The sequence below is a fragment of the Diabrotica undecimpunctata genome, chromosome 8 (assembly GCF_040954645.1).
Source record: "Diabrotica undecimpunctata isolate CICGRU chromosome 8, icDiaUnde3, whole genome shotgun sequence".
NCBI lineage: Eukaryota > Metazoa > Arthropoda > Insecta > Coleoptera > Chrysomelidae > Diabrotica > Diabrotica undecimpunctata.
In genome coordinates this window covers 126028024-126047882 of record NC_092810.1, presented here as the reverse complement: position 1 = coordinate 126047882, position 19859 = coordinate 126028024, and the positions used below count along the sequence as shown (strand labels likewise).

General features: G+C 34.3%; 1 protein-coding gene across 16 annotated transcripts in view; it reads left to right on the top strand.

The window, feature by feature from the left end:
- The window catches only part of LOC140447973 (G-protein coupled receptor Mth2-like), a 347198-nt gene that overhangs the window by 279309 nt on the left and 48030 nt on the right, over positions 1 to 19859 (top strand). For all 16 annotated transcript variants that reach the window (XM_072540960.1, XM_072540959.1, XM_072540955.1 and 13 more), the window contains 3 exons: positions 4842 to 5024; positions 8639 to 8717; positions 15017 to 15195. In XM_072540960.1, coding sequence (XP_072397061.1) covers positions 4842 to 5024; positions 8639 to 8717; positions 15017 to 15195 — 441 coding nt within the window. The remainder of the gene's footprint in view (positions 1 to 4841; positions 5025 to 8638; positions 8718 to 15016; positions 15196 to 19859) is intronic.

Below are 19859 nucleotides of genomic sequence, written 5' to 3'. Positions count from 1 at the left end.
TGCGCGTGTATGTATTTTTTTTTTATTTAAAGACAAAGTCACATTCACCTTTTTTGTTATTAGCAACGGATCTGTACAATTTTATAATTATACGTATGTTACGTAGATTACAAAAAAGTCATTTTTTCAAAATAGTACTGAAAGTGTAAATAATTTTAACCAAAAAATTAAATCTTATGAAATCTCATAATTGCTTTCAAATAGTCTATAAAATTCTTTGAATTACTGTTTTAACCTAGCACGACTGATAAATTTGAATCCATTTTAAAATGAGATTGTTGATTTTTGAATTTCTCACATTCCATAATATGTTTTACCGTAAGTTTATATTGCCTAGTCTAGTATGGCCTAATTATAATCTGTTAACTACACTCTGTTTTTTTTTTATGACCTGGTTTAGCCCATATAACTTCTTCTTCTTTTTTTGTAGACATGACTCTGTCTGTTTTTCAATGTGCCTCCAGTAAGTTGTCGTTTCATCGTTTTGTGGTCTTCCTACTGATCATCTTCCTATTGGGGAACCATCTCTTGCCGTCTTTACTACTCTCTTTGTTGTCATTAGGCTTATATGATTGTTCCATTCTACTCTTCTATGTCTTACCCAGTTCTTGATGTTCTCCACCTTGTAGCTAGATCGTATATCTGTACTTTTAGCTCTGTTCAATAGTGTCTTACCATAAATTTATTTGAGTGTTTTCATCTCTGCTGTTTCTAACATCCTTTTTGTCCTTTCTGTGTCATTTCGTGTTTCTGCCGCGCATATCATTATTGATCTGATGACTGTATTGTAAATTCTACCGTTCATTTCTTTCCCGATATTTTTATTTCTCTCCAATATTGTTTCATTCAGGCAACCTGCGGCTCTGTTTGCTCTATTCAGTTGATCTTCTACTTCATTTTCGAGCTTTTCGTAACTAGATAATGTGATGCCTAGATATTTAAACTCCATCACTTTTTCTATTATCTGACCTTTCCACTTCAATTTACATCTTAGTAAATTAGCTGTTATAACCATGCATTTTGTCTTTTTTGGGGAAATTAACATGTTAAATTTTCGGTTATATTAAATTTAAGCAGCATACGTTGTAAATCATCTTGACTTTGAGAGAGTAGTATTGCGTCGTCTGCATATCAGATTATGTTAAGTTGTTTTTCTCCCATTTGGTATCCTTTTTTAGTTCTTACTTTCTTTATTATTTCATCCATAATCAGGTTGAACAATAGAGGACTCAGGGAATCTCCCTGTCTTATCCTATTTCCAGCTTCAATAGAGTCGGTTAGTTCTTCTTCTACTTTTACTTTTATTGTGTTTTTTTGCTAGATTTTTCTCCCATAACTGTGTCTTTAATATCTTCTTCTTCTTCTCGTAGCACTACAATCCGGGGTGGGTTTTGGCTGACTGCACAACTTGCTTCCATCTTGAATGGTCGTCCATAATAGTTGGGTCAGTGGGTAGCCCCATTGTTCTTAGATCTGACCATATATTGTCTCTCCATCGCATAAGTAGACGTCCTAAGGACCTTCTTCCTGTGGGGGCTTCCTCCCATATTAGCTTGGCAAGGCGGTTATTAGGGAGTCTATGGACATGGCCAGTCCATCTTAGACGTTGGGATTTAATCTCTTGGACTATATCGCTTGATCTATACATCTGCTTGACCTCAGCATTTGTTCTCATTCGGTATTGTTTGCTATTAATGTCGTGATAAGGCCCAAAGATTCTTCTGAGGATTTTCCTCTCAAAACATCTAAGTTTTCTTTCAGTTTCTTTGGTCAGGGTCCACGTCTCACATCCATACATGAGCACCGGTCTAATCACCATTTTATATATTTTAATTTTTGATGTTAGTGTTAGGCTTTTAGATTTAAAAGTATTGTGGAGGTTGTACATACACCTGTTTGCTGTCTGAATTCTTCCTTTAATCTCTTCCGCGATATCGCTATCTGCAGTGATTGTTGCTGCGTGTCTTTAATATGTCGTAGCTTAAAGGTTGATTTTTGCCATTTGTTATGCCAAGTTTTGAAGATCTTTGCCTTAATAGAAAGTTTTAAATCTTCTGGTCCGCACTTTAATATTATTTCCGAGTCCGAACTACGCGCACTTCAGTGTGCCTCTTCATTTCCCGAACACCCACACCATATATGAAGTCAGCTGTTCTACCTTTTTCTTGACATATGGGAAGTTATGCTTTATACTTTGTTTAATTGGGTGTTTAGGATATGCTCGTTAAATTAAAGTAACCGAACCGAAAGAATCATATCTGGTACAGGGCTGAATTAACCTCATTGCTGAATTTTGAAACATCTGTAAAAAAAATAGAAAATTTTTTATAAGATTGGAGTCATCATCATCATCATCCAGCCTTCATTTATCACGTCCACTGCTGGGCAAAGGCATCCCTTAAACTCCTCCTATCTTTGCGATTTTGTGCTCTTTGTTGCCAATTTTTGTTGATACGCCTGATGTCGTCAGCCCAACGTGTAGGTGGTCTTCCTCTATTACGTTTGTCTGCTCTTGCAGATTTATATTTCTTTCTTTTTTAAATGGTTAAAAGTGAAATGTAAAAAAATTATCACTCTACCATCCTGTCGGAAAAAATACTAGTTGATACAACGGCATCTTCTATAGGGCTTTTCAACGCTTCCCATTTGTTTCAGGCACTTGTTATATGTCATACAATTTTAACATATCTACGTCATACGTCTTTGGTATGTATAGTTATTGGTATTATATACCAATAACATATGACGTAGATATATTAAAATTATACGACATATGACAAGTGCCTGAAACATATGAGAAGCGTTGAAAATCCCTATTAGCGTATAACGATGACGTACTTAGACGAAACTGTGGAATTTAGTAGTATTTTACATTTAATTTTCCTCCGAATCCGGAGGGATATTTTTTTACTTGTCCCCAAATAAGTTTGATACGATTGAATATGCAAAAATAAGGTGGTAACCTTAAAACAGTATTGCCATGTTATATTGCAATAGTGTGGAGTATATATTGTTTCTTATAAGTTTTAGTACGGAGCACTTTAAGTAACTGTTTCTTATTATAGTTGTCTTCAAAATACAAATCATTATCTGAGAGGAAAATCTTTTAATTCCTATTTTGAAGACGAACTGTTAGGAATTTTTTTGAGAATTTTTGACTGGTAGCTAAAATAGAATAATTTTGAAAAAAAAAGAGAAAGATATATTGATAATTATCAATCATTTAGCCAGGCTAACAACTTACCGAAAAATTTAATAAAAGCACACCGTAAAAAATGGAATAATACATCCATTATGTAACTACAGTCAGAACCTGTTTCATTATAATATGTGGCTGTGCTATTGGATTTTCCAGGGGCTAATATAAGCAGGTCATCCGCGTAGCCCAGGGCATGGTGTCTGTCGTTACTGAGTTCACCCATCCATGGCCAGATTCCACCAGTCTATCCACTGGCACCTTATTTTGCCTATTAATATAGAAAGTACTGGTATAAGCAGTTATTAGATACCTAGATTACATTACTGATTCACAGACAAAAAAAGAGATAATCACCAGAAGAAGACAGAATACCGGACGAACTCTTAAAATATGGACGACCACATCTGACCAAACAACTACTAAAATTAATTCAAAAAATAATAGAACAACACAAAATTCCTCAAGAGTGGAGATCATCCTAATCCAAGCATCCCAGTACCTCTGGCCGTGGCAAGTTATAAAAAAAAAGGAAAAACGTGAATTTGTGCTTTCACCACCGTTAAAGATGAACTTATGTGAATTAACTGGAAACTGAATTTCTTGTTTTTTCTTGCTAGTTTGCAGGATATTTTACTTTACTTCATAGTATTTTACTACATACTACATCTTTACCACTACTTTCAGAGATTATCTGATCCGAAAAATTACCAAACATCGCTCGAATCGGCGAAAAGCCTGTACCGCCTAACTAACGGATCGCCACCTGATCCCCTCAAGGTCTAATCCGGAAATCTGATGGTACTCTGACCAAACTTTCGGTACTTGACAGGCTAAATGGCGGACCCAGACTTCAAGATCCCAACCAACGAATGAATTATATTTCTCACACATCACCTTAATGTCAGCGATAAAAATTCCCCCATTCGCTATTTGTTGAGTATTTCACTCAACCTAGAATAGCTAGATCGGCGCGCTATATTTTGATTAAAAACTTAATAATTTTTTTTAATCACTATGGGCGAAACGAAGAAAAACGATGGAAGAAAAAAAAGTAACTATCTTGGTAGAATCATCCGGCAAAATGTAAAAAACCACTTTTTGTGATTATTTGTGACACAATCCTAAAAGCGATTTACCCGAGGCAATTTGGGATGAGTAAAATAACATCTAAGTTTTGTTTATTTCATTCGAGGAGACACTAAAGTGTTTTTCTTCGATGATTTCGAGATAATATTTCATTGTTTATGGAAATTATTTATGTGACGTTAATTAAAATTTTATACAGAATGGGACCATAAAAATGCTAAAATATATTCAAAATATAAGTTGTAAAATAATGATGATAGTATGCATCCCTGTCTAGTTCTTTTACTTCCGGTAGGGATCAATTAGTAAGGGTTTATTTAATTTTTCAGTTGGTTATATTTGCTTTTGCATATCGAAAAATTGTGGTTTATACACAATAAGTATAATAGATAACAAATACTTATAGAAAAAACAAACAACTAACAAACATTTTAATTTAAATCTCAACGTCTTAAAGTTTATTTCACTCTTAGGTTTTATACTTTTATTAAACATTTGTTGTGAATATTTACTACTATAGTAATTTCAACAAACTAACGTGTTAATTTTGTTCTAGGTATGATAATATCGATGCCATTCCTGCTGCTTACGTTTCTCGTTTATCTGCTTTTACCTGAGAGAAATTTACACAGACGAGCGCTTATGTCATACGTGTTTACTTTATTAGCAGCATATATTACTCTGGTCACTATTCAGCTCTACTCAGGACAGTTTCCTGATACAACATGTCACGTTTTGGGTAAGTACTGATATGTTTAACTTATCGTTTCTTAGTTAACTTTAAAACTTTACTTAATCAATGCAATGAGAAATTTATATTAATTAATGAATTGATTAATTTTGAAACTATTGGTTACTATTAGGTTTTTTGATGTTAACTATCTCACTAATAATGACCTCTTATCTTGAATCACACGAATTATGTTTTATTAATAATATTCAGATATGACTGACGGTTTTTTAAAAATAAATTCAATCACTAGTCTTTATTTACGATTTTTGTTTCCATCTTTATTATCCATATATTACTTGAGCTTTCGAGACATTATAGCCACGTGACTATAATGTCATGTGTATAATATAACATATATATATATATATATATATATATATATATATATATATATATATATATATATATATACAATGAGTAAGTTCCAAAAGAACTAAATCTTTTGGTCACGAGGATATCGGTCAAAGGAGAAATAATAAAAGGAAATCATAGTTTCATTCCTATATTTGAAGATGTTTCGCTTATTGTATTTACAAGCTTCATCAGTTCAATCTAAAAGAATACAATGGTGGTAGGAAAGAATATAAAACATGTAAAAAGAACTTATGAATGGTGAGTGAAGAATGATAAGGTGTAAAACAAACACACCATTCTCTTGGTAACCGTGGTCAAAATATTAAAATGGTGGCGTTAAAATAGTAGCTAAATGTTCATATGTAGTAGCCTTCATGTATAACAACGAGAAAAAATTTTACTTTAAAAGTGAAAGAAATGAATAAAAACTACCACGAAGCACTATAAAAACCTGTCACATTGCACGTAAAAAAACTTTTAACAGTAAAGTGTTGAGATAAAAACAAAAAATTGACAAAACACACCGGCACAGAACTGTTGTTATAACAAAGTTAACATTTAAAAAAGATTTTATACTTCACTTTAGGGCGCATCTCGAAATTAAAGAGTTCTAACCGGAAAACGAATGTCAAGTTACCGGCATTTACGTTGAAGTAGTTGTGTGTCTTTCATGTTGTGTGTTGAGACAACTAATTGGAGTGTGAGACGAGCAGGCGCGATACACAAGAGCGCAAACCAACAACGCAGAGGACTCTGAAGGAAATAAAATTATATAGACCAATATGTAGTGAAGAAAGGTTGAAGTCTGAAATTTATTATGGCGATTTAGTCAAGGAAGGAGGATATAGATTGTAAAATAAGTAAAGGTTTAAATATAAATTAGGAATGAATCAGTATAAATGTATAAAGGTTGGGTACATAAGAAAGTACTAATGGGGAATAAAAAGAAGGTTAATAGGATAGGTGGCTGGGATGTAATGATAAATGATTAAAGGAAACGGAGATGAAACAGTCCAGAGGCAAACGAACGTCAAAAAATTTTTTTATTTGATGTTGGAAAGAAGAGAATCGTATAATAAACTGAGGTTGTCGATGTCAGTACGCTTATTCATAATGGAAGAATTGAGAAAAATGTGGCACATTTCTAGGAAGCTTCTCTTGAAATGGTTGCTTTCTGTACAAAGAATTTTGACCTGTTTATAATCTGGTCGGTGGTCAGACGTAAGAATGTGTTGTGCTAAGGCACTGGAATGTTTTTGGCATCTAATATCACTCTTGTGAGAAGTTAGTCGACCTTTAAGGGATATATGAGTCTGGTCAATGTAACATAGATTAAAATCCATACAGGGGATGTTATAAACCACATTAATCTTTTCCAACGAGTTTCTCAGTCAAATGAGGGAAATAAGGGAGAGAGTAGTAACGTATAGGGGAAGAAGGAACGTTATAGAAGTCGTTATCTGGTGTGTCTACTGAGATGTCAGGTTGGTCCTGTACTTGACTATTGTCATTCAAACTGTGTCTGGACAGTGTGTCGCTAATAGAGAAAAGCTAAAAAAATTTAATTATTACATATAATGAATAAGAATTCTGTAACAAAATGGACTTTAGAAGGCTAAGAGAATCCCTTCGGTGAGAAGGATGTGTCAACCTATGAACCCTAAAACTAAGAGCTTGTACGAGGTTGTATTTGTATCTCATCATATAGCATGAGTGGTAAATTATATATATATATATATATATATATATATATATATATATATATATATATATATATTTCCACACTGTCCTCTTAGTTCTTTGAAGCTCATTATCTTACCCCTTATATCAATGTTTTCTTCGGTAGTCCTCTTCTTGGTCTTTCTGTATGTGTCCAGGCGCTTTCTTGTTTTGGTAGTCCACTGTTTTCCATTCACTCTACATGCCCATACTGTATGAGCTGCTTGCGTTGTTTGTCATCATAGTATTATTGTCATAATATTATTGCACCTTATATTCACAACAGTTCCCCAATTTATCCATTTCTTATATTTTCCTTTCTCAAAATGCTTGTAACCTCTATCTTTCTTTGGTTTCTCTTTGTTGTCACGTTTCACATCCATATGACAGCATACTTTTTACCCCGGTTTCATAGATCTTCAACTTTCTCTTCTTTGATCTACATTTGAAGCTACAGGTGACTTTAACAACTCAAAGCACGAAGTAGACTGTCGGATGCGAAATGAAGCAGTTGAGGTGGCGGTATTGGGTCATTTACAAATAGATAATCGACAGTCTATCAGACAACTATCTCGTGCATCTGGTGTATTAGCATCTAGTGTTTATCGAATTATAAAATCCCATAAATTTCACACTTATAAAATATGAATACTTTTGGTTTACGATGGGTTGGCATTTTAGGAAATCGCGTTATTGGACCATTATTTCTTGAAGGAAATCATAACGGAGCAACCTATTTAAATTTGTTAAAAGACGTTATTGATCCGCTGATCACTGACACATTGGAATATGACAATAATCTTTTAGATGATGAACTGATTTTCCAACATGACGGGGCACCCCCACATTTTTATATACGCGTAAGACAATTTTTGAATCAACGTTTTCCAGGGCGTTCGATTGGCAGAAGGGGTCCAATAGAGTGGCCGGCCAGATCACCGGATCTTTCGCCTTTGGATTTTTTTTTGTGGGGTTACCTAAAATCAAAACTATTCCCCACTCCGCCTGCAGATCATGCAGAGTTGCGACAAAGAATTGTAAAAGAATGCCAATTATAGACACCGGAGTTATTTGCAAATGTATGAAGAGACGTATGGAGGTCACAGAAGGTCATTTCGAACATTTAATTGGTTAATTTGATGATTTTTTTGTTTTTTGTTATTACTGGTGTTCAAGCAATAAATTAGTTAAATCCAAAATTATCTTTAAAGTTATTTCGTAAACTAAAAAAAAATAGAGTGTCGTGTGGAGAAAATAATTACCTTTCAAATGATGTGCCACTCGACCTTACTTGCTATTTAAAAAAAACTGGTGGTTGATGTGAGGCAGTAGGGGTTACATTTGAGGACATGAACTTTGCATGAAAATTCGTCCTACTCCCAATACAAATTGACGTGTTTTTTTAATTTTGAAGAAACTCTTGGGGTCTGAGTTTCAGGGGATCAAATTTCCGTTGGAAGACACTGTATATATTTAACTTTAAGTATTCCAATTATTAATTACGACATATTAACCAGATTGGACTAATATCTGATAAATATTTTTAGGTTACCTCATTATATTCTTCTTCTTGGTGTCTTTTTTCTGGATGAACGTCATGTGCGTTGATATGTGGTTAGCTTTTAGGTAAGTAAATTATTTTTAATAATTTTAATTTAATAATATACATCTCTTGTAAGTTCCATATGGAAGCATTTAATTTGAGATTTATTTTTTAATTGAACAATCACTGCAAAGAAACAAGTTTGTAAATATCGGTTTGTGCATTAAACGGTCTTGTGATTCCGCCAATATTATGGTGGTATTAACAGTGGTGTCAGATCTTCCGTTTTTCTTTAAATCTAATGAACTTTCTTATTGCAAATGGAATACCCTATATATTGTTTGCCTTTTAAGGTATTTAAGAAATATTTATTATCATTCATATAATGTTCCCCATACCTAAATGCCATAAATATAGAGTTATTGCTACATTTATATAAACTTCGCCGAAAATAAAATAATACATTTAGATGAATAAACTCGATTAGTTTGAATAATTTTCAATAATTTATATCCTAATCATATCATAACAAGATCTACTGTCAATAAATTAGTAAAAAGTTTAACGAAACTGGTACAGTAAAAGATTTATCCAAATCATTGCGCAGAAAACCTACAACAGCTGAAAACAAATTTGTGTTAGAAGTATGTCAATACACAACAACAATGATAACAACAATAATTTACAGAACGTAATGCAACGCCTTAATGAACGCTGTGATAAGTACGGACTGAAGATAAATTTAAAGAAAACTAAATCCATGATCATGACCAAATCTGTACATGCAAATATCCAATTGACTATTGAAGATACTGCAATTGAGAGTGTTAATAACTATAAATACTTAGGAACATGGATAACATCAGATGTAGACCAAACCAAAGAAATTAAGACACGCATTGAAATAGCACGTGCATCATTCGTTAAACTTAAAAAGTTTCTTTGTTTTCGGGATATAAGGTTAGGGGAGGATGGGGCATCATGGACCATGGGGGTAATGTAAACCACATCGGTTATTTTGTTTAAAATTGGCAACACTGCATCTAGTAACTACTACAAATATGCGTAGACATCTTATCTACTTTTAGTATGAGTGTGAACGCACGGGGAGTACGTTCAGACGTGTTATAATTAAAAACACGTGTTTCGTCGCTGCTGATCTAAGAAATTTACTACTTTTGACTAAAGATTTCTCGGTAAGTAGACATGATTATTTTAACTTTTTGATACTGTGGTGTTGCTTGTAAAATGTGCTTTTAATAATTAAGATTTGCTTTTGATACGTTGTGAACTGGTACGTTAATTTCCATATTTTGAATGTGTACTACGCATGGGGCAACGTGGACTAAGAGTGGTTCACATTGCCCCATTATATTTTCTTGACACTTTTTTAATTATATGCTTCTTTTGCAGTTAGAAATGGTACGAAATTATGTGAGGAAAACTGAGCAACAATCCTGGTCTCTTGTTGCCTTGAAGAATGCTATCCGGACAGTTAAAGCTGGGGAAATGGGCTATTTAAAAGCTAGTAAAGTTTATGGTATCCCGAAAGCAACGTTAATTCGCAGATGCAAAGAAAAAGTAACAAGAATTTCTCCTGACGAAAAGGGTCTAGGTTTCTACAAAACGGTTTTTTGCAAGGAACAGGAAGAAGAATTGTATAATTATATTTAGATATGAAGAAGCGTAAAAAAATATCATAGACCATCCATATAATAAAACAAACAAACTTGCAGGTTTAGATTGGGCATACGGATTTCGAAAACGGCACCCAGGGCTTTCATTACGTAAACCCGAATCAACATCTGCTGCAAGAGCTGAAGCTTTTAATCGTTACAATGTAAAACAATTGTTTGATCTGTATAAAGCTACTTTGGATTCTAAACATGTCAATCCAACGCGTGTTTTTAACTGTGACGAAACAGGTCTAGGTACAGTCCCCAAATGTAATAGTAAAATCTTGGCGCATAAAGGACGGAAACAAGTTGGACGGCTTACTTCTGCTGATAGAAGTGGAATAACAACAGCCGTTATTTGCATGTCATCATCAGGAATCTTCATACCGCCGATGTTAATCTTTGCAAGAAAGAGAATGAAAGTTGAACTCCAAGCTGGTGCACCTCCAGGTTCAATATTCGCCTGTAGCGATAGTGGCTGGATAAATAGTGAACTCTTTTTAATATGGTTTCAACATTTTCTTTAACAAACGAAACCAAGTGAAGACGATCCGATCTTATTGATTTTGGATGGACACAGCAGCCATACAAAAAACATAGAAGTAATTAATTTGGCTAGGGAAAAACATGTACATATCATTTGTTTGCCTCCACATTCCACCCATCGAATGCAGCCAACCGATGTGGGTGTCATGGCTCCTTTAGCACGATATTATGATATGGCATTAGAAAAGTTTCTTAATAACAACCCAGGCAGAGTGGTAACAGCTTTCCAAATCTCTAAAATTTTTGGTGAGGTTTTCTTACAAGCTGCAACACCTTTGACTGCTTTAACGCTTTTAAAAAATGTGGGATAGTACCTTATGATCCCAATATATTTACAGACCTCGATTTTGCACCATCTGCTACGACTGAAAGAGATTTGGAGAATAATAGTCTACCAGTGTCAAGTCAAGATGAGGCAATTCCTTCAACTTCAACTGCAGAGCCTCACTTAAGTCAAGATGAGGTAATTGCTTCAACCTCAGTTTTCCCCTGAGGTTGACAATTTCCCCTGCACACAATAGAGCAACAACTTCATTTGGAGCAAACAGCCCTAAAGACATTCGTCCTCTGCCAAAGAGAAGTAAATTAATGGTACCAAAGAGGAAATCCAAAAAAGGTAAAACGGCTGTACTGACATCTAGTCCGTATAAGCTAGAATTAGAACTTGAAATAAACACGAAGGAGGCAATAGAAACAATGAAAAAGGAAAAAGCTAAGACAAAAATAAATGAAGATAAGCACGAAGATAGTGAAAGAAGTAACAAAAAAATAAAAGTTTGTCCTTCCAAAGATGGTAAGGGAAAGAAAAAAAATAAATGTAACCATCAAGTACAAGATGATGGCAATGGTGAAGATGCTGAATGTTTTTACTGTAACGACTGGTTCTCCTCATCAGCCAATGAAGAAGGATGGGTACGTTGCTCGGCCTGTCTGAAATGGGCTCATGAAGCATGTGCGGGAATAGATCCAGAAGATGATGAAGAATTTTAGTGTGAATTTGTATTTCTGAATAAATACATGTGTCTATTTTTACTAATGTTCTGTTACCGGTTTTCTAAGTATTTTTAATAAAAAAATTCTTTTTACTTGATTTTATTTACCAAACATAGCCATTAGATAATGAAATAGTGTGACTTTCCTCAGTAGTTCACATTGCCCCACCCTATGGGGCAATGTGAACTTTTGACATATAGTCAGTTGTCATTTTTTTGTTGAAAATACGTTAAATAAATTATGTTTCAATTGCAACTAAATGACAGTTAAATGTTTAATGAACGTCCCTAATTAATTAAACAAAACAAAATCATTTCTGGTTTAACAGTATGTGCATATCTTCCTTAGATGGTTCACAATGCCCCATCCTCCCCTAGAACTACGCCTGAGAATGCTTCGATGTTACGTGTTCTCTACTCTTCTTTATGGCTTGAAAGCGTGGACACTAAAACAAGTCCATCTGAATAAGTTGGCCGCCTTTGAATTTTGGTGTTACAGAAGAATCCTACGAATATCATGGATTCAAAGAATGTCAAACGTGGAAGTAACTAGAAGGATAGGAAATGAGGCGGAAATCATATTAAATATCAAAAGACGAAAACTTGAGTATAAAGTTATACTTAGTAATGAGAGGGCAAAAATACACATTATTACAACTTATTATGCAAGGCAAAATCCGAGGAAAGCAAAATGTGGGAAGACGAAGAATATCCTGGCTTCAGAACTTAAGGGAATGGTTTGAATACAGTAGTGCAGAACTTTTTAGAGCGGCAGTCAACAGAGTCCGCATAGCCATGATGATTTCCAACCTTTGATAGAAGATGGAACTTAAAGAAGAAGTAAAGGCGATTACAACAGATTCTTAAAATGTTTTTCATTTACTTTAAGACAACAAGCCATACGATTTTTAAAACTTAGCAATACATTTTGCAACATCTCTTACTGCTCAATTATTTTTCATCATCATCATTAGCCTTTGGAGTCCACTGCTGAACATAGGCCTCCCGTTAATAATTCCATTGTAATTCTTTTAACAGCGTCCGTACTCCGTACCACCAGTTTTTCTCCTATTTGATTTTAAAATCTGAGAGGTATATTTAACATTGACCTCTCCGTTGGTCTCTGTGCCACTTGTATCTTATTGATTACTTTTTTGATAACGGTCAATGTTTCTGCTCCTAACGTTAGAACTGAAAGTACATATTGATCAAAGACTTTTCTTTTCAAGGACATGGTAATATTTGATCTAAAGACTTCCCTCAGTTTGCCATAAGCTGCCCATATTAGTACTATTCTCCTGTTTAACTCTGTTGTTTGATTGTCTCTTTCTAATTTAATCTCGTGGCCCAGAGACTTATAAGTATAAACTTATTCAATTTGCGTGACATTAGTTGAAATATTTTTAGCCAGTACAAGGTTGGTCATTTATTGTGTTTTGGCAAAGTTAATTTTAAGGCCAACTCATGTACAAGAGCTCTAAAGGTCTTAAAGAAGTTGACAGGCATTGTCTGCAATAAGGACTATGCCATCTCCACATCTTAAGTTGTTCAGAATCTTCCCATTTATGTTGACTCCAATATTTTCCCAATTATTGTTTCTCATGGCACTCTGTAATAAAGTGGTGAATAGTTTAGGAGATATGGTGTCCCCTTGCCTAATACCGTTATCCAAGGGAAATATATTTATGTCTTCATCGTACATTCTCACTGCAGCTGTGGCGCTATTAGATATATTTCGAAAAAGAGTTGTGTACCTGTCATCAATACTGCACTCTGGAAGAATTCTTAACATGGATATATGTTGAACTGAATCAAGTGCTTTCTCAAAGTCTACATATAATAATATCAATGGCTTGTTGTATTCTATAACTTCCTCTGTCAAGGATTTTATTACTTGTAGATGGTCATTCGTTCCAAAGCCACTCCTAAATTCGGATTGCTCTAGTGGTTGGTGAAAACCAAGCTTAGGTCCCAGTCTGTTAGTAATTATTCTCGTAAAGGGCTTATATAAATAAGATAAGGTCTGTAGTTTCCAATTTCTGTTTTTTTATGCAATACTATCGTACTGCCACTATTTTATTTTTCTGGTGTAACTTCTTCAAAGGGACAGACTTTATAAAGAGTTTTTTAAAGCTTCTATGACGCATTTGCCTCCTAGTTTTATCGTTTCACTTACCATCTTCTTCAGGTATTTTGTAGTTCCTACCTTTTAACGCTGATTTAATTTCCGCTTCGGTTATATCTGAAAGTTCCTCTGATCCTTGATTTTGTACTGCTAGGATTTCTATCTTTGGAGTTTGAGCATATCGACTATATAATGTTCTGTAGTAATCTTCGATTCTTCTTATGAATGTTTTGTAAGTGACCCTACAGAAAATAGTCTAAAGGATTCATGTCGGGTGATCGCAGGGGTTATTCGGTAAAAGCAGGCCTTCCAATCCATTTTCTGGGAAACACATTGTTTAGGTGTTGTGTTACGCATACTATTTAGTTTAAGGTAGAAATTTTTACCTTAAATTAAAATAAAAAATACTTACTTGTATGTATTTGGAACTAACTGAGTCAACTAAGGTATAATACTATTTTCAATAAATCGAAATACGTTGGATCATTTAAGTTTCTCTTATTGGAAAAAAGATCAATTGTTTTATCGCCTATTATTCCAGAACATACCTTAAGTTTATCTAGATACTGTGTGTGGTGTTCACGCATCCAACTAGGATTGTTGTAAATCACCATAAAATTCCTCTTTCACTTCTGCACTCTTCTCCACTGGGCTCTGACAACAGTAGCGGAAAAAGCTGGATACTGGATACTTGGCATCGTAAATGAGAATTATTTCTGGCGTGATAAAAACAGATCTTTCTGGTTATAAGTTTTTTGGCAACAGTAATGAAAATGAAGAGTTATGTGACTTTAGCCGCGAACCCAAAGTTACAAGTTGTATTAGAGCCCAAAAATAAGATGGAGGAGTCACATTTGGTAATACACAGGGATAATAAAAAAGTTTGAGACAAGAGATCGCTAAGTGATAAAAGAAAGGGAAGGACAAGAATTAGATGGCAACACCAAGTAAAATAAGATGTTCTTGTTTTATATTTTAAATAATAATTTTTAATATTTAATGTACACTCGTGAAATGTTTTAACTTTGTGTTTTTTTTTGCAGCGGTATGAGAACATTCCTTTCTAAAAAAACAGCTGAACGAAAAAGATTTATTATATACTGTATCTATGCTTGGGGCATGCCAATCATTCATGTTGTTCTAGTATTTCTTATAAATACCTATGGAAACACAGTGGCCGGCTATCACCCTCAAATTGGAGTTAAGCGATGCTTCTTAGGCGGTAAGTATTATGGATTACCTTATTATTTTTTTGTATAAAAAATTTTAACAAATATCACTAACCTGCTTCAGTTCAATAGTTAACATTACACACAAAAATGATATTTTTATTATTGGTATTGGTATTTCACCGTAACTTGTTCAATTCTTTGTTTATTTATGTAAAACTTATATTTTTTACTTTTTGTTGTCTTTTTATAGCCAATTTGAATTCCTTGATCATCACTACCTTTACTAATCTTCTCCATAAACATATCATGTCTAACCATCCGATAAAATTTTTATAATAATTTAATAATTTGTCAGCCTGACGGCTCTTCACTAGTATTGTCATCTTGATCGGAGAACAAGGGTCATGATCTCTGAATCTGGAGACAATTTTACGTTTGGCCATTTTCCAGCTAACCTGTAGATAGTCTAGATTTAATTGTTTGAGCAGTGGATAGGAGCAACAGGTCGGCCTGCCATTGTGGCCCTCACTTTGAGTTCAAACTCTCTTTCTTGATTTCTCGATTCACTTTTCTGATCTAATGAACGGGTAGAACAAGAACTGCTACTGCTTTGTCGGAGTCTGCCTGTTTGGTTTACAGATGTGCCCAGGATTGACGAGCTGAAATATAGGAACGCGGGTTTGGAATTAGTTAAGTCAGGCTGTCGGTTCACACGCATCACTCTTTTGGATTGGAGAATTTGCGATAATAATCTGTGCTCAGAAGGTAGTCAATGGGGCTTAACATAGCAGGACATCTCTATCTGTTCTAAAAGTTAAGAAGTACTAAAGTCTGTAGAAGCTTTAAGCTTCTTCTGGAATGCAAAAGAACCTAGCTGCCGCTGCTTTGACCAATAAAGTTAACTTGATATAGCTACCACACATTCAAATATAGTTCACACTATCTGTTCTGAGAGTCAAGCAGATATAAAGTCTTTGGAAGCTGCAAGCTAGCCCTGGAATGTAAAAAAACCGTAATTGTCACTGCGTTGACCAACAAGGTAAATTTGATACAGCTACCATGACCTTCAGAGGTAGAGGTGAATAATTGAACTGATATAGCAAAACGGGGCTGGTCGACAATTTCTTTGGGCAACTAACCAGTAATTGAAGTGCCCTTTATTACTGTCAGGGGTAGTTTGAAGGGGTTTCTCTCACGAACTTTACAGTCTTGGGCTAGTAGTGAACGTATGAAATAGACCAAACTCAAGATGACACTAGGTGACATAATATACAGTAGGTATCCAACATGTCTAAGTATCTGAAGGGCTCAAAATGGTTGATTCCATTACCCCTGCCAATGATCTTGTCCTGATTTTGTCCATTACACCTGCCAATTCCAAGCTTTTCATATTCTTCAGCATATAAATTTTTATTACGTGCAAAAAGTAATTATTTATGACAACATGGGACATAGTTCATCATCATCCAGCCTTCATTTATCACGTCAACTGCTGGATAGAGGCCTCCCTTAAACTCCTCCATTCTTTACCATTTTGTGCTCTTTATTGCCAATTTTTTGTGATACGCCTGATGTTATCTCCACGTGTAGGTGGTCTTTCTACTACGTTTGTCTGCTCTTGGCAGACAATTTATGATTTTGCTCGTCCATCGTGAGTCATGCATTCTCACTAAATGTCATGCCCAGTTCCATTTAAGTTCCGCTATGCGTTCCACAACATCAGCAATACTCGTCCTTCTTCGCAGGTCTTCGTTTCTTATTCGGTCCTGCAACGTCACTCCCAGCATAGACCGTTCCATTTGTCTTTATGTTACTCTCATTTCGAAGCCGTCGTCTTGGTTAGAGTCATAGTTTCCGCCCCATAGGTCATGACCAGTAATACGCATTGGTCAAATAATCTTCTTTTGAGACTAATTGGTATGTTGGCCCTAAGTGTGTCTTGTAATTTTAAAAAAGGCTGCTCACGCTAAAGTAATTCGTCTTTCGATTTTGCATGTTTGGTTATCCCTGCATATTCTTATTTTATGATTCAAATACGTATATTTCTCCACCAATTCTACCACTTTGTCTTGAATACTTAAATGGTTATTGTGGACCATATTTGTCACAAACTTAGTTTTGGTCAAGTTCATTCTGCGACTAACTGCAATTTGCAATTGACCATCTTATAGACATACTTCAATGCCATTATGAATAATTTCGGTGACAATGCATCTCCTTGAATGCATCTCCTTGCCTTGTCCCACGTTTCTTAACAGTCATTGTGGCATTTTTGTAAATATTGTAAATAAGTTCACTATACCTATGGTCAATCCTGCTGTCATTCATTGCTTCTATAAGCCTGTCTGTTTCGATCGTGTCGAACACTTTATGAAAATCTATGAAAGTGAGGACCAGAGGTTTGTTGTATTCTAGAAATTTTTCAATAAGTGTCTTTACTGTATGTAGGTAATTATTGGTACCATAATTTGATCGGAATCCTGCCTGTTCTCTCGATTGGTAGAAATCTAATTTTTTCTCCAATCTTGATGTCACTAACCTAGTGAAGAGCTTGTATATGTTGTTCAGAACTTTTAGGTCTATAATTTTCTAGGTCTATTCTATCTCCTTTTTTATGCAAAAGGTTGGTTATAGCATTGTTCCATTCTTTGGGCACCTCTCTTTGCTGCAAACATAGATTAAACAGTTTCCTTAATTTATTTAATAGCATATCTCCTCCATTTACGATAGCTTCTATTACAATTCCATCCACTGCTGGGGCTTTGTTATTTTTCATTTTTCTTAACGGTCGTCGAATTTCATCTACCTTTATTTCTGGCATTAGTTCGGAACCTGGATTCATGATCTTCTTTAAAATAGCTGTTTGTATTCTTGTTTGATCTTCTCGTCTACTTCCTTATAATTGCTCGTGAAACTCTTCGACGACCTGTATTAACTCGTCTCTACATGATATTATTTCATTCTGCTTGTTTCTTAATTTATGAATTTCGCATTTCCCATTCGTTAGCTTTTTACGCAGAACTTTTAGGCTGCTATTTTCCTGTATAGTACGTTTAATATTATCGGTTTTAAATTTCATTAAATATCTCGTGATTGTCTTCGAAACAGTCTTATTAATGTCTCTTAGAGTGTGGCTGTCTGCATTCTTATCGCTTCTAATTTGTCTTCTTTGATCCAGCAGCGTTCCAGTAGGTGGACTTATTTTACTATCTGATTTTCTTTAAGGACAGTGCACTCGGTGACTTTCTTGTAAGGCGTTTATGATGTAATTATTCCAGTCGTTAAGATCGTTCTCGGAAGTTCCATGCAGTAGTAGCTTATTACTGATGTGTGCCTGATATTGGTTGATATCTAATGGAGGTGTCCAGATACCATGAGATTTATTTTTAGTCATTATGTTTCTTTCTCTTTTAATGTTGATTTGGACTTTCGCTCGTATCATTCTGTGATCACTGCTTGTGATTAACTTGTTAAGTACTGTTACATCTTTAATTATTTGTTTTTTGTCACTTATGATGTAGTCGATTTAGTTCCTTGTTCTACCGTTTGGACTTTCCCAGTTCCATTTTCTGTGCATCTTTTTGTAAAAGAAGCTGTTCATGTTGAATGAATAAATTATTCTGGAGTAGGAATCCTAGTAGCGTTTCTCCTCGTTAATTTCTTCCTGGGGAACCGAATTTTCCTCATAGTTACTTGCTTTGTAAATCGCATCAAAATCGAAATATATATATATATATATATATATATATATATATATATATATATATATATATATATATATATATATATATATGGAAGCAATTTTTTTTTGGAAACTTATTATTGATCATTTATTTTCTAGAATTGTTTTTTTTTTTGTTAAATAAATAATTTAATTTTTCATTTATATAAATGTTCTCGTATATTCTCATATTTTTTCGTATTTAGTATTCTGCCTAGTATATTCTGTTAGTTATAATTGGCCAATATATACCGTATATTTTAACTTTTCTCTCATTTCTCATATATCTGTTTGTTCACAAAGTATCTCTCAGATTTCACTTACAAGTTTTGATGTATTGATTAATTTTTCAACTAGCTTGATAGATTATGCTTGTTAGATATCTGTATTCGGATATGTTTAAATTACGATATCGATTCTAATGGTCTATTTCTGATCACATCTTGATTTACAAGATGTAAACTTTTTGCAATAGTAGTGCATTTAGTTTTTAGTAAATATTGTCACGTTGTGGACTTAATGTGCCGCGACTTAGTTTAAGAATTTTTATAATTATTCTGCGCTTCGTCCTCCGATTCTGATTAATGAGACATATTATTTAGTATATTATAATCATCATTATCATCTCCACAAGTTTCTATCGTGGATGTTACAAATATAACACAATGCTTTTTCACAGATATGTTAATATGTATCGCGCGAACGGTTTGTATCCGAAATTTTTGTCGCTGTGTTGTCTCGACGTGTAATTTTGATGGCTCGACTGTCAACTGGATCACCGACCAATTATAACAGCAACAGCGTCTATAGTTGCCACGTTGAATCTACCAGCGTGTTTTCCTGATGGCACTTTATCGGCATTAATGACAATTTGATAGTTATCATTTATTAATTGTGGTAATACCCTTTTAAACTATTGAATAAGTTTGTTTCAATCCACCAAAAAATTTTCCAGCAACAATCTGAAACGTTTAAAACTGCTTTCTTTCGATT